The sequence below is a fragment of the Pezoporus wallicus genome, unplaced genomic scaffold, assembly GCF_028554395.1.
Source record: "Pezoporus wallicus isolate ANWC-B61680 ecotype Strahan unplaced genomic scaffold, APGP_CSIRO_Pwel_v1 contig_7985, whole genome shotgun sequence".
NCBI lineage: Eukaryota > Metazoa > Chordata > Aves > Psittaciformes > Psittacidae > Pezoporus > Pezoporus wallicus.
This window is the reverse complement of record NW_026636538.1, coordinates 1135799-1146037: the sequence shown is the minus strand read 5'-3', so window position 1 is coordinate 1146037 and position 10239 is coordinate 1135799. Positions and strand designations below refer to the sequence as shown.

At 40.5% G+C, this 10239-nt stretch overlaps 1 protein-coding gene across 1 annotated transcript; it reads left to right on the top strand.

Moving 5' to 3' along the window:
* Window positions 1–153: 153 nt before the first annotated feature.
* On the top strand, window positions 154–9901 carry RIDA (reactive intermediate imine deaminase A homolog). The gene is made up of 6 exons (XM_057400525.1): window positions 154–253; window positions 3846–3951; window positions 4499–4553; window positions 5336–5404; window positions 6510–6565; window positions 7435–9901. Exons 1-6 carry the CDS (start codon window positions 189–191, stop codon window positions 7495–7497), a joined length of 414 nt encoding a protein of 137 aa, XP_057256508.1. The 5' UTR covers window positions 154–188; the 3' UTR covers window positions 7498–9901.
* Window positions 9902–10239: the final 338 nt, after the last annotated feature.

The following is a 10239-nucleotide window of genomic DNA, read 5'->3' as shown; positions in this document are numbered from 1 at the left end:
GCAACCACCGCGCAGGCGCGCAGCTCAACCCACCGCTCCAAGAACTACATTTCCCAGAGCCCCCTGCGGGGTGGGAGGGGGACGGTGCGCGCCGGTGTGTCAGGAGGTGGGCGGGGCGAGATAGGCAGTAGCGGTGAGGTGCAGAGGGGAGTGTGGTGGTGAGAGTACTAGTGGCGGTAGTGGGAGCTATGGCTTCGATCGTGAAGAAAATAATCAGCACTGCTAAGGCTCCCGCTGCGCTGGGTCCTTACAGGTATGCCTTAGCGAGGGAGAGCTCTTGGTACAAGCAGGAGTGAGCGGGAGCAGGTTTTGCAGATGGGTTTTGAGCAGGTCCTTGGAGGGGGCTCTGTCAGGCAGCCCTGGAACTGTTGCGGGGGTGAGCCCCCCCTACAGCAGCCACCGGCACCCGCAGGGACACCGGTGGTCCGACGGCAAGAACGGGTCCGCAGTGCTAGCGGCGGGCTGCAGCCTGGCTGGGGCAGGATGGTCCTGTTCGTGTTAGGTGGGGCTTTAAAATGTCTCTCAGAAAGTCAGTTTGGGAAAATAATTCTGAGATTAGTGAAAAGCAGTAAATTAGGAAAAAAAAAAATCAGAAAGAATAATTCCTCTTAGTGAAAATTGCGTAGAAAAAAAACGTGTCACAGGGAAGTTAGCAGTGAATGCTCATTTAGGAGGTGATGGAAAGCAAAGGCTGAGCCAAATCCAGGATGTGCTTTGCAGTTGGAGAGTTCACGGCCTGCGAATTGCAAACTTTTCTTATTTTGATTATGACTACTAGCAAGTTATAAATGCTTTTAAATCTAAAACTAGCTGCTGTAAAAATAGGTAATGTTTGATGTTTTCACAAGTAAGTTGCTGCAATGGTTACAAATGTAAGAAAAAAATCCCAGTTTTAATTGGAGAAAGGTTTTTCCTTGCTATTTGGATGCGGAAAAAAAAAATTAGTAGCTATAGTAGACTCTTGAAGTATCAAGCAATCTTTACCAGGGCATTTTCTAAGAATTTTTAATTATGCTTTCAGGCTTTCTTTTCCCAGTATAAATACAGACTGGTTTGGTTTAAACTTTTCCACGTGTAACATCTTACTGCCTTTCAGGTGCATTTTCATCCCCATTATTTTGAAACTGAGTTTTCTGAGCTTCAAACTCTGTGTACTGTATAGGAATTATAAAGGTGGAGAAACATAAAATGTAGAAGCAGAGAAGCATGACATGAAGGTTAACTTCTGTTAACAATAAATTGTTCATGGATTGCAGCCAGGGGCCTGGCACCACTCATAGAACCTCTAAGGCATGGGAAGACAACAGTTCTTTGGCTGTACTGGCCTAGACTTCAACTCCACTTCTGTGTGGATTAACTGCACTCCAACAGTTTGTGCTTACTGGGGGCTCTGGATGAAATACTGCATGTTATGCAGCCTGTCAGTTGTATGATGGGTCTAATGTCAATAAGTTTATCACTAACTTAGCTTACCAGTTTTCAGTAAACCTGTCAAAGTCCAGTGAGCAAAAGTTGCACAATAACTGACTGCTATGTCTCTGCTGTGGAGTCTGAACATGGTAACAAAGGAATGAGGGCTTAATAAGGAATGAAGAACTGAGACATATGAGCAGCATTCCTGCTTCTGCTGCAGCAGATGCTTTTTGGTTACCTGTTTTTACTGTATTTTTGTATTTCCTTTGCTGCATCCAATTTCCAGTACCTTGAGATCAATGGGTAGATAAAGAGACACATATGTGTATATATGTGTATCATTAATGTCATTAAACTTTTAAAAGACACAACAGAGATACTGTTATTGTATTAATTAACAATCAGTCTTGTAAAGATCTGATTAACTTTGCAGTCCTTGGCTTTAAAGAGCATGATTCTTGGCACCATCTCTCATGGGTGATGTTCTAATGTAGTAATGTCCGTCCAGTTATACACTTAGGCACACTGGAACCTGAAGCACTTTAGGGACACTCTCAGATCTCTGCTGAATTGGAGGTTAATGAGTAGCTATGATTGACTGTAGTTACAGGATACCTCTGCAGTTAAAGTGTGATTGGGATTTGTGTAGATGAAGTTTCTCTGAGCTTTGCGCATGCATTTGACTGCAGTAAATGTATACCCTTTAGTTGGTGAATTGTTATTAGTCTTAGTGAATGGAAGTTTCCACTAGTAAGTGTACCAAGAGAAGGAAATTGAGGAGCAGAGAAGGGGGCCCAACACAAGTGCTGCAGATAGTGATCTGGCAGTGGTATCGGAAGGCTTCAGCTTTTTTCCTCCCAGTTATTTATGATTCCTTTGTATTTATTTATTAGAGAGCTCATACCTTCCTGTTGCATGGTTCTCTGTGCTTCAAACAGAAGTTTGTGGCCTCAGGGTCTGTGCCTCAAACAAAGCAGGACATGGTGGGAAAGAAAATAAAGAAGCATGTGTTTGCTTCTTACAAGTTTTCTATCCACAAGAATTTCTATCAGCTAGAAAACGATTTGCTACTTTATCTTCTTTAAATGGTATAGTTTTGTGATTTACTCCAGGTTTGTTAGTCAATGATAGAAAAAATAATCATCATGTAAGATATTTACCATATCAGATAATTTACTGGGTATTTTTTCCCCTTATGAAATTACAGAAGAATGTAAGACAGGGGTAAAAGGAAAAATGCAAGTGATGGCACTGTTTGGATTGCCTAACTGCAATCATTTTAGTGAGTCCCGAAATTAGGTTGGTCCCATGAAGTCAAGGGGTTGGAACAACCCAGCTGAGTCAACCTCAATTAAGAGGCATAGTAAAAATGTTCTCTGGAAGAGTCCTCGTCTTTTCCCATTGACATTAAAGGGAAGCTAACTTCCTAATTTAGATACTTCAGAGAGGTGCCTAACTCTAGTTTGTGTAACTTGAGAGGCTTGTTAATGCATTTTCTTGTGGAATAAGAAGCGATAAGAAAAAATGGTGCTGACACACCACAGACACTTTCAAAAGAATCTTTTTGTCACTTCTTTGTAAAATATTTTTAATTGCCAGCTGAGGAGAAGTAAATTATGTTGTTTGCATAATATTTGCTAGGTAGCTTAAATCTTTGCTTTGATCTTTTAATCTCTTTGTGGTAATTAGAGACATTAATAATTGCCAGCGCTACTTCAGCAAAAACACACCTGACATTTATATCTGTGTGTTTTGCAAATAACTTGAATTCTGCATTCTTCTGAATTAACGCAGCCAGTGGGTCATTTTGGTTATTTAGTGAGAGGGGAATGACTGTTCTGGGAATGGAATGATCAAGGTGTTGTGCTGCCTGGCCAAATTCATGACTTTGAAGGAATACTGCAGGACTTCACCTCACAGTTGTAGCTCACTATCACGGTGCCTGTTTGAGAAGAAAAACATGAAATTTTTTAATCATCCCTCCTTTGCTTTTTCTTTCTTTTTCTCTTTTTTTCATTGCTCTGCAGCTGAGATGTGAATGCAAGGTCTTGTTTACTTCGCAAACTAGGATGGATTACTTAACTAGGAGGTGCAAAACCTGTATTTATTTACTCGGCCTTCCCTCTGCGCTATCTGCAGTGTGGAAGCTATGTAGCTGAATTTAGTGTTGTGTTGCTGCACTTATACCTTCTGCTTTTGCAAGAAACGGGGTTTATTTCCTCAAAAACAGAGCTATGCACTTCCATGGATCCCAGCTTTCCCAAAGGCATAAACAGATTGAAAGTATGAATCTGTGTGCAGACGTGTGTGTGCATAACCTCTGTCTTTCTGAGATTATTATGAACTACTGAAGATGATGTGTAATGTGCTTTCAGGTAGTTAAATGTTTTGATGGGGACACATTAAACCTAAGATATCACTTGTGTTTTCAGCCAAGCAGTGCTGGTAGACCGGACGATGTACATTGCAGGACAGATAGGTATAGAACCTTCCACTGGGCAGCTTGTCTCTGGAGGGGCAAAGGAAGAAGCTAAGCAGGTAAGATGTCTTCTAGCAAGGAACTTGTAATGGAGTTGACATGTGCTTAATTAAACATGGACTTACGAGAAATTGAAGAGACCTGGAGAGCATATTTCACACCCTCCAGGATGAGGGAAAAGCAGGAGGAAGTAATTTCATCCTAACTCTTTTTCTGCCCAAACCACTTGGAGGTCAGGGGATGAGTCTGTATTTCATGTAGGAAAATAGGAAAGAATGATGTTTATGTTCAGACCTCAGTAAAAACCCTGGCTTGACTCAGGGAAACATCTCTTCCTGCAGCAGCAAAGAGGTGGTGTGAGGTAAAAGGACGAGATGGTTGTAAGCTTATGATGCAGCTCCAGTGAATAGACGTTTTAATATTTGTGTACTATTGGAAGCTTGCTTTTATTAATTTCTGATTTTGCATACCCACGGAGGGCTGTTGAAGATTTGCTTGGTGAACTTACACTGTAACATAGATGTAACCAAGTTACAACTCGCATTTACATCTATACCTAAATAGAACCCGGCTGATAGTTGAAAGATTTTTCTTGTTTTTCACTAGGCTCTAAAAAACATGGGAGAAATCCTGAAAGCTGCAGGCTGTGACTACAGCAATGGTAAGTGCTGCTGTGATGGTGGCAAACAAGTGGTTTTATCTGGATTAAAAGAAAAAAAAAATAAAGTGATCTTAAAAAAAAAAAAAACCAGGAAAAAAGCTGTTTGCTAAACATTCAGTTGTTCTCATGAGTTTGGGTTAAAAAATAAATAAATCAACATGAAAGTCTTTCTGATGGGTATCAATGGAAAGCTGCCTTTCACCAAAAGTTTTTGCCCATGGTACTAATATTTTAACTCTAACTGGGGAAGCTCAGGTATAGACAGGAGTGCAACCGACTAAAGAATCTGTGGTGTTAATACTCTAGGTGCTTTCAGTACTTTTTTGGGGGAGGACACTAATAATGGAGCCAAACCAGGATTAATGGTGGCGTGGGGAGTCATGGATTAAAAAAATCTATATTTTCAGGCCTTTTATGGACTTCCTTTTGGCAACAGATACTATATGACGTAATTTATTGCCAACAGTTGGCTTACAACAGCTTTTTTTAATTGATCTGCTTATCAGTTCTGTGACTCTCAGAAGAAATTTAGACTCTTAGAATGAAATTTAAACCAGGTATTTTTAGAGCTGGTCAGGAAGGTCTAGTTCCCTAAAGTTTTGTTGTATACTAGGTATTCAGACTTCTTAGGTGGTTCTCTAGGTGGTAGCTCTAAAGGTCAATACCTGTTTGCAAAAATATTCAAACTGTTTAGAATATGTGAAAGAAATTTATGACGTAAGATTTTCAACTTCTGTAGACAAGTCTGAGGAGTAAAATAACTGGAATTATGTAATTTCTAGTTGTGAAGACTACAGTTTTGATGGCAGATATGAAGGACTTCAATGATATTAATGATATTTACAAGCAGTGTAAGTAACTCTTTTGTTTCTTTTTTACCAGTATGGCTTGTGGAACAAATTATATTCATGTTAAGCAAAGTGTTTTAATGACTGACATGATATAGTTTCAGGTTCTTTGAGATTCCAGTAGAAATATAGCATTAAAAATTTGCAAACACCAGATGAAGCATAGCCTCACTTCTTGTGGATTGGTGTCCTACCATCCCACTAACTCGGTGTCATGTGAAGATCGAGTCTGGCTATCCCTACAGGTTGATCTTCCATACCTCTTGCCTCTGCTGCATTGTCCCCAGTATGGTTAGTATTCAGGGATCCAAGCTTAGGACTGATGCAGCCTGACAAAGAAGAAGCCAGGCAAAAATGCCAGGAGGCCCATGTGAATAAACAAGGAGCTCCAGGACAGAATCAAACACAAAAAGAAAGCCTAGAGAGGGTGGAAGCAAGGACAGGTTGCCTGGGGAGAATGCAAAGAAATTGTGCAAGCAGCCAAAGGTAGGGTTAGAAAAACTAAAGTCCTGAGAGAATTAAATTAAATATAGTCAGGGACATCAAAGGCAACCATAAAAAAGTTCTGTAGCTACATGGATGGTAAAAGGAAGACCAGGGAAAATGTGGGCCCTATCTGAAAGGAAACGAAGACTTGGTTATGGTCCATGAGTAAGGTTGGACCCTGTTGACTTTATGCACATTGGGGATCTTTGCTCCTGACTTTTTTGGCAGGCACCTATTTCTCTCTCTTGCTCTTTCTGTGAGAGGGCCCTCACCCACTCCCTGGTGTTTTTAATTGGATGATCACCATTCTGATTTAGTCTTTCTTTTTCAGCCAAGTGGTGTTAAGGCCATGCAGTGACAGCAGTGCGGGTTAGCACTGGCCACTAGATCACAACTGTAGCTGGCTTCTGATGAGTGGTAGCAGCTTGCTGAGATGTTAGAGCAGTCAGTGACCAGAAAAAAATAAAACCCAAGGGGAACCAGTAGCTGCCACAGAAGATTTTTTGTCTTGTAGCCTTAACCCTGAAACTGTTCTAATGTCTGTATTTTATACAGATAACTTTGAACTGTGTTTCATCAGGTAAAGTTAAGTGATTGATGGATGTTTCTATTTAAATTACAGTTTTCAAGACAAACTTTCCAGCCAGAGCAGCCTATCAGGTTGCTGCTTTGCCCAAAGTAAGTGCCTTTTCTGCCTACAAAAAAAATGTTTTTTTCTGAAATGCCTTACATCTGAAACATTCTGACGGCTGTTCTTATTCTGGAACAGCTTCAATTGTCATTATTTTAATGAAGACTCTTCAAGTCTTTAGGTTTTTTTTTTCTAAATATACTAGTCTTATTCCTACACATGAGATCTGAATATGAGAGATACATTTCTTTATGAAAATGACTACAATACTAGAAGTCCAGAGGAGGGCCATGAGGATGGTCAGGGGGCTGGAGCACCTCCCATATGAAGACAGGCTGAGGAAGCTGGGGCTGTTCAGCCTGGAGAAGAGAAGGTTGTGTGGAGACCTCATAGCAGCCTTCCAGTATCTGAAGGAGGCCTATAAGGATGCTGGAGAGGGACTCTTCATTAGGGACTGTAGTGATAGGGCAAGGGGTAACGGGTTAAAACATAAATAGAGGAAGTTTAGATTGGATATAAGGAGGAAATTCTTTCCTGTGAGGGTGGTGAGGCACTGGAATGGGTTGCCCAGGGAAGTTGTGAATGCTCCATCCCTGGCGGTGTTCAAGGCCAGGTTGGACAGAGCCTTGGGTGACATGGTTTAGTGTGAGGTGTCCCTGCCCATGGCAGTGGGGTTGGAACGAGATTATCTTAAGGTCCTTTCCAACCCTAACGATTCTATGATTCTATGATACTTAAGTAGGAGTAAAGTGTGTTTCCAAAATTACCTAACATTGCTAAATTAGTAATACCACTGTCAGCAGTATAACTTCCCTTAAATATAATTCTGTTGGTACAAGGTTGTGTTATACATCCAGTTGCTTCATAAAATAGATACATTAAATTTTTAATATCTTTCTTCATTGTTTTCTCACAGGGTGCCCGAGTTGAGATTGAAGCCATTGCCATTCAGGGACCTCTCCAAGATGCTTCAGCCTGACTATAATAGAGACTGATTATTCTACAAAGGCAGTATTAGATTTAATACTTTTCCCTTCCATCGTATTTCTACAGTTGACTATCAGCAGTTACACAATTGAAATCAGTAAACTTCATAGAATCAGCTAGGTTGGAAAAGACCTTTAAGATCATTCAGTCCAACCATTATCCCAGGACTGCCAAGTTCACTACTAAACCATGTCACTGAAGGCCTCATCTAAGCATTTTTTGTATACTTCCAGAGACAGTGATTCCACCGCTTCCCTGGGCAGCCTGTTCCAATGCCCAATCACCCTCTCTGTGAAGAAATTTTTCCTAATATCCAGTCTAAACCTCCCCTGGTGCGGCTTGAGACCGTTACCTCTTGTCCTATTGTGTCTTACTTCAGAAAAGAGACCAGCCACCTCTTCTCCATCCTTCTTTCAGGTAGCTATAGAGAGCACTAAGGTCTCCTCTGAGCCTTCTCTTCTCCAGACTAAACAAGCCCAGTTCCCTCAGCCTTTCCTCATAAGACTTAGTCTCCAGACCCTTCACCAGCTTTGTTGCCCTTCTCTGGACCTGCTCCAGCATCTCAATGTCTGTGTTTTAGTTAGGGGCCCAGAACTGAACACAGGATTTGAGATGTGGCCTCAGCAGTGCCAAGTACAGGGTGACAATCACTTTCCTGGTCCTGTTGGCCACACTATTGCTGATACAGGCCAGGATGCCTTTGGCCTTCTTGGACTGCCTAGGCACATTGGCGGCTCATGTTCAGCAGCCATCAGTCAGCACCCCCCAGGTCCTTTTCCGCTGAGATTTCCAGCCACTCTTCCTCAAGCCTGTAGCATTGCATGGGGTTGTTGTGGCCCAAGTGCAGGACCCGGCACTTTGCCTTGTTGAACCTCATACAATAGCCCATTGGTGCAGCCTATCCAGAACTTACCAAGAAAAGGTGCTTTCCTCTGGACTGTGGCCTTGAATCCTGTAAAATATGAGCTTGCAGTGAGCTGTCTGCCAGCACACCCTGAAACCTCCAGGGGTCCTGCTAAAATGAGCTGAGCTTGATTGCAGCACAGGGCCCTTAGTTTATGATGGTCACTGGATATTCAAGTATTAAAATGCACATCTGGGTGAATGTATGGCAGTTATAGTATGACTGATCTGAAAATGGGAAACTGTAATGACTTGTAATAGTAGGCTTTCAGTAACAATTTTAAATAGGAAAGAAAATTACAGAAATGGGAAAATAACACTTGAATTGCTTAGCGTACATCTTCACTTTTGGGGACTTTTTCTGTATTTGTTTCTCAACTGTCTTAAACTCTTTACAGAGTAGATTACTATTGAGACTCATATTTTCTTCATATGGAAGCAATTGGTTAAATTGGTTAAAGTTAATAACAGCTTCAGAAAAGAAGGCAATTATGCTTTTCTGAAGTGCTAACTTTATAAATCAGTTGTAATTATCTGCCTGTAACCTTTTTCATAGCAGTTCAACTTTGAGTATCTTTTGATTTAAAACAAAACATTAAAACAAACGTTGTTTAATGAGAATAAAGTATAATCACATCTCAAAACTGTGCTGGTCTATTCTGGGAACAAACTTTTCCTGATTATGCTTTGATACATACTACAAAAAAATCCTTATCTATCTTGTTTATCCAGTAAGAAATAATTCATACCAAAAGAATAGGCTATTATCTATCTGCTAATGTTTAAGGATTAAAATAATCCTTCAAGACAGGAAGTTTTCAGCTATCTTGGATAAACTGGAAGAATCCCAATTACGGTTCCTTACCTTCCTGCTTGTCTGCTATGCTTTCTAGCTCCCTTTACTTCAGCTGCACTATTACAGTAACTATGTTTTTTATTTCTCATGCATTCCTGTTATTGCTTTAGCATACACCAGAACACCACTTGAAAAGTTGTGAGAAGAGTCAGCCCTGTTTACCCCTTGTGATGTGAGTGACAATTTCTCCTTTTTACTGAGGTTGTAAATTGTATCTATACAGAAAAAAATTAACAATGAGGTTGTCACAGCAAGTATGTAGAAACGTATGGATTTTTTTATAGCATTATCTTGCTTTCTCTTGACAAAATGGCAGATACTTTTATTAGAAGCAGGATAAAATGCTTTTGATATTTCAAACAGTGAACTTAAAAGCAACAACCTTTGAAAGGTACCTGACTCTCTGCATATAAACTTTTTACATGTAAACTTTATTAGCCTTGGCTTCTGCTCTGTTCTCTCTCCTTGGCTATACTATTAATGTTGTTCTACAACTCTGACTCAAGAAGTAAGAAAAAACATGATCAGTACTAACATGAATATAACTTTCTAGAAAACACAAAGCAAATGTTGCTTCATTTTGTCAGCTAAAATTAATTAGGAATAATGAAATTAAATGGGGTTACATTTAAAGAGATTCCTGATTTGTATTTGTGTTTCTCTGTTACATCTTTGCTCACATGCTTTGTGGAATGCATTTCACTTATTATAGCGGATTTAGTTAAAGTTCATCTTAGGCAGATTTCCACAGTGTTGAACACGAGCCAAGTTTGGCCTTGTATGCTCTCTATGGCTATCCCGTCATCCCTCTCACATTATTCTCCACTGACTTGTGCTATGGTGCCTCTCTGCCAACCTTGAACCTGACACTAGGTGGCAATTTTGTATTCTTTATTTATGTGCTCTCTTGTTCATTTGCTGGTAGAAGTCCCGTCTAGAACTCCCTTGGGTGACTTCACTGGTACAAAGTGATGT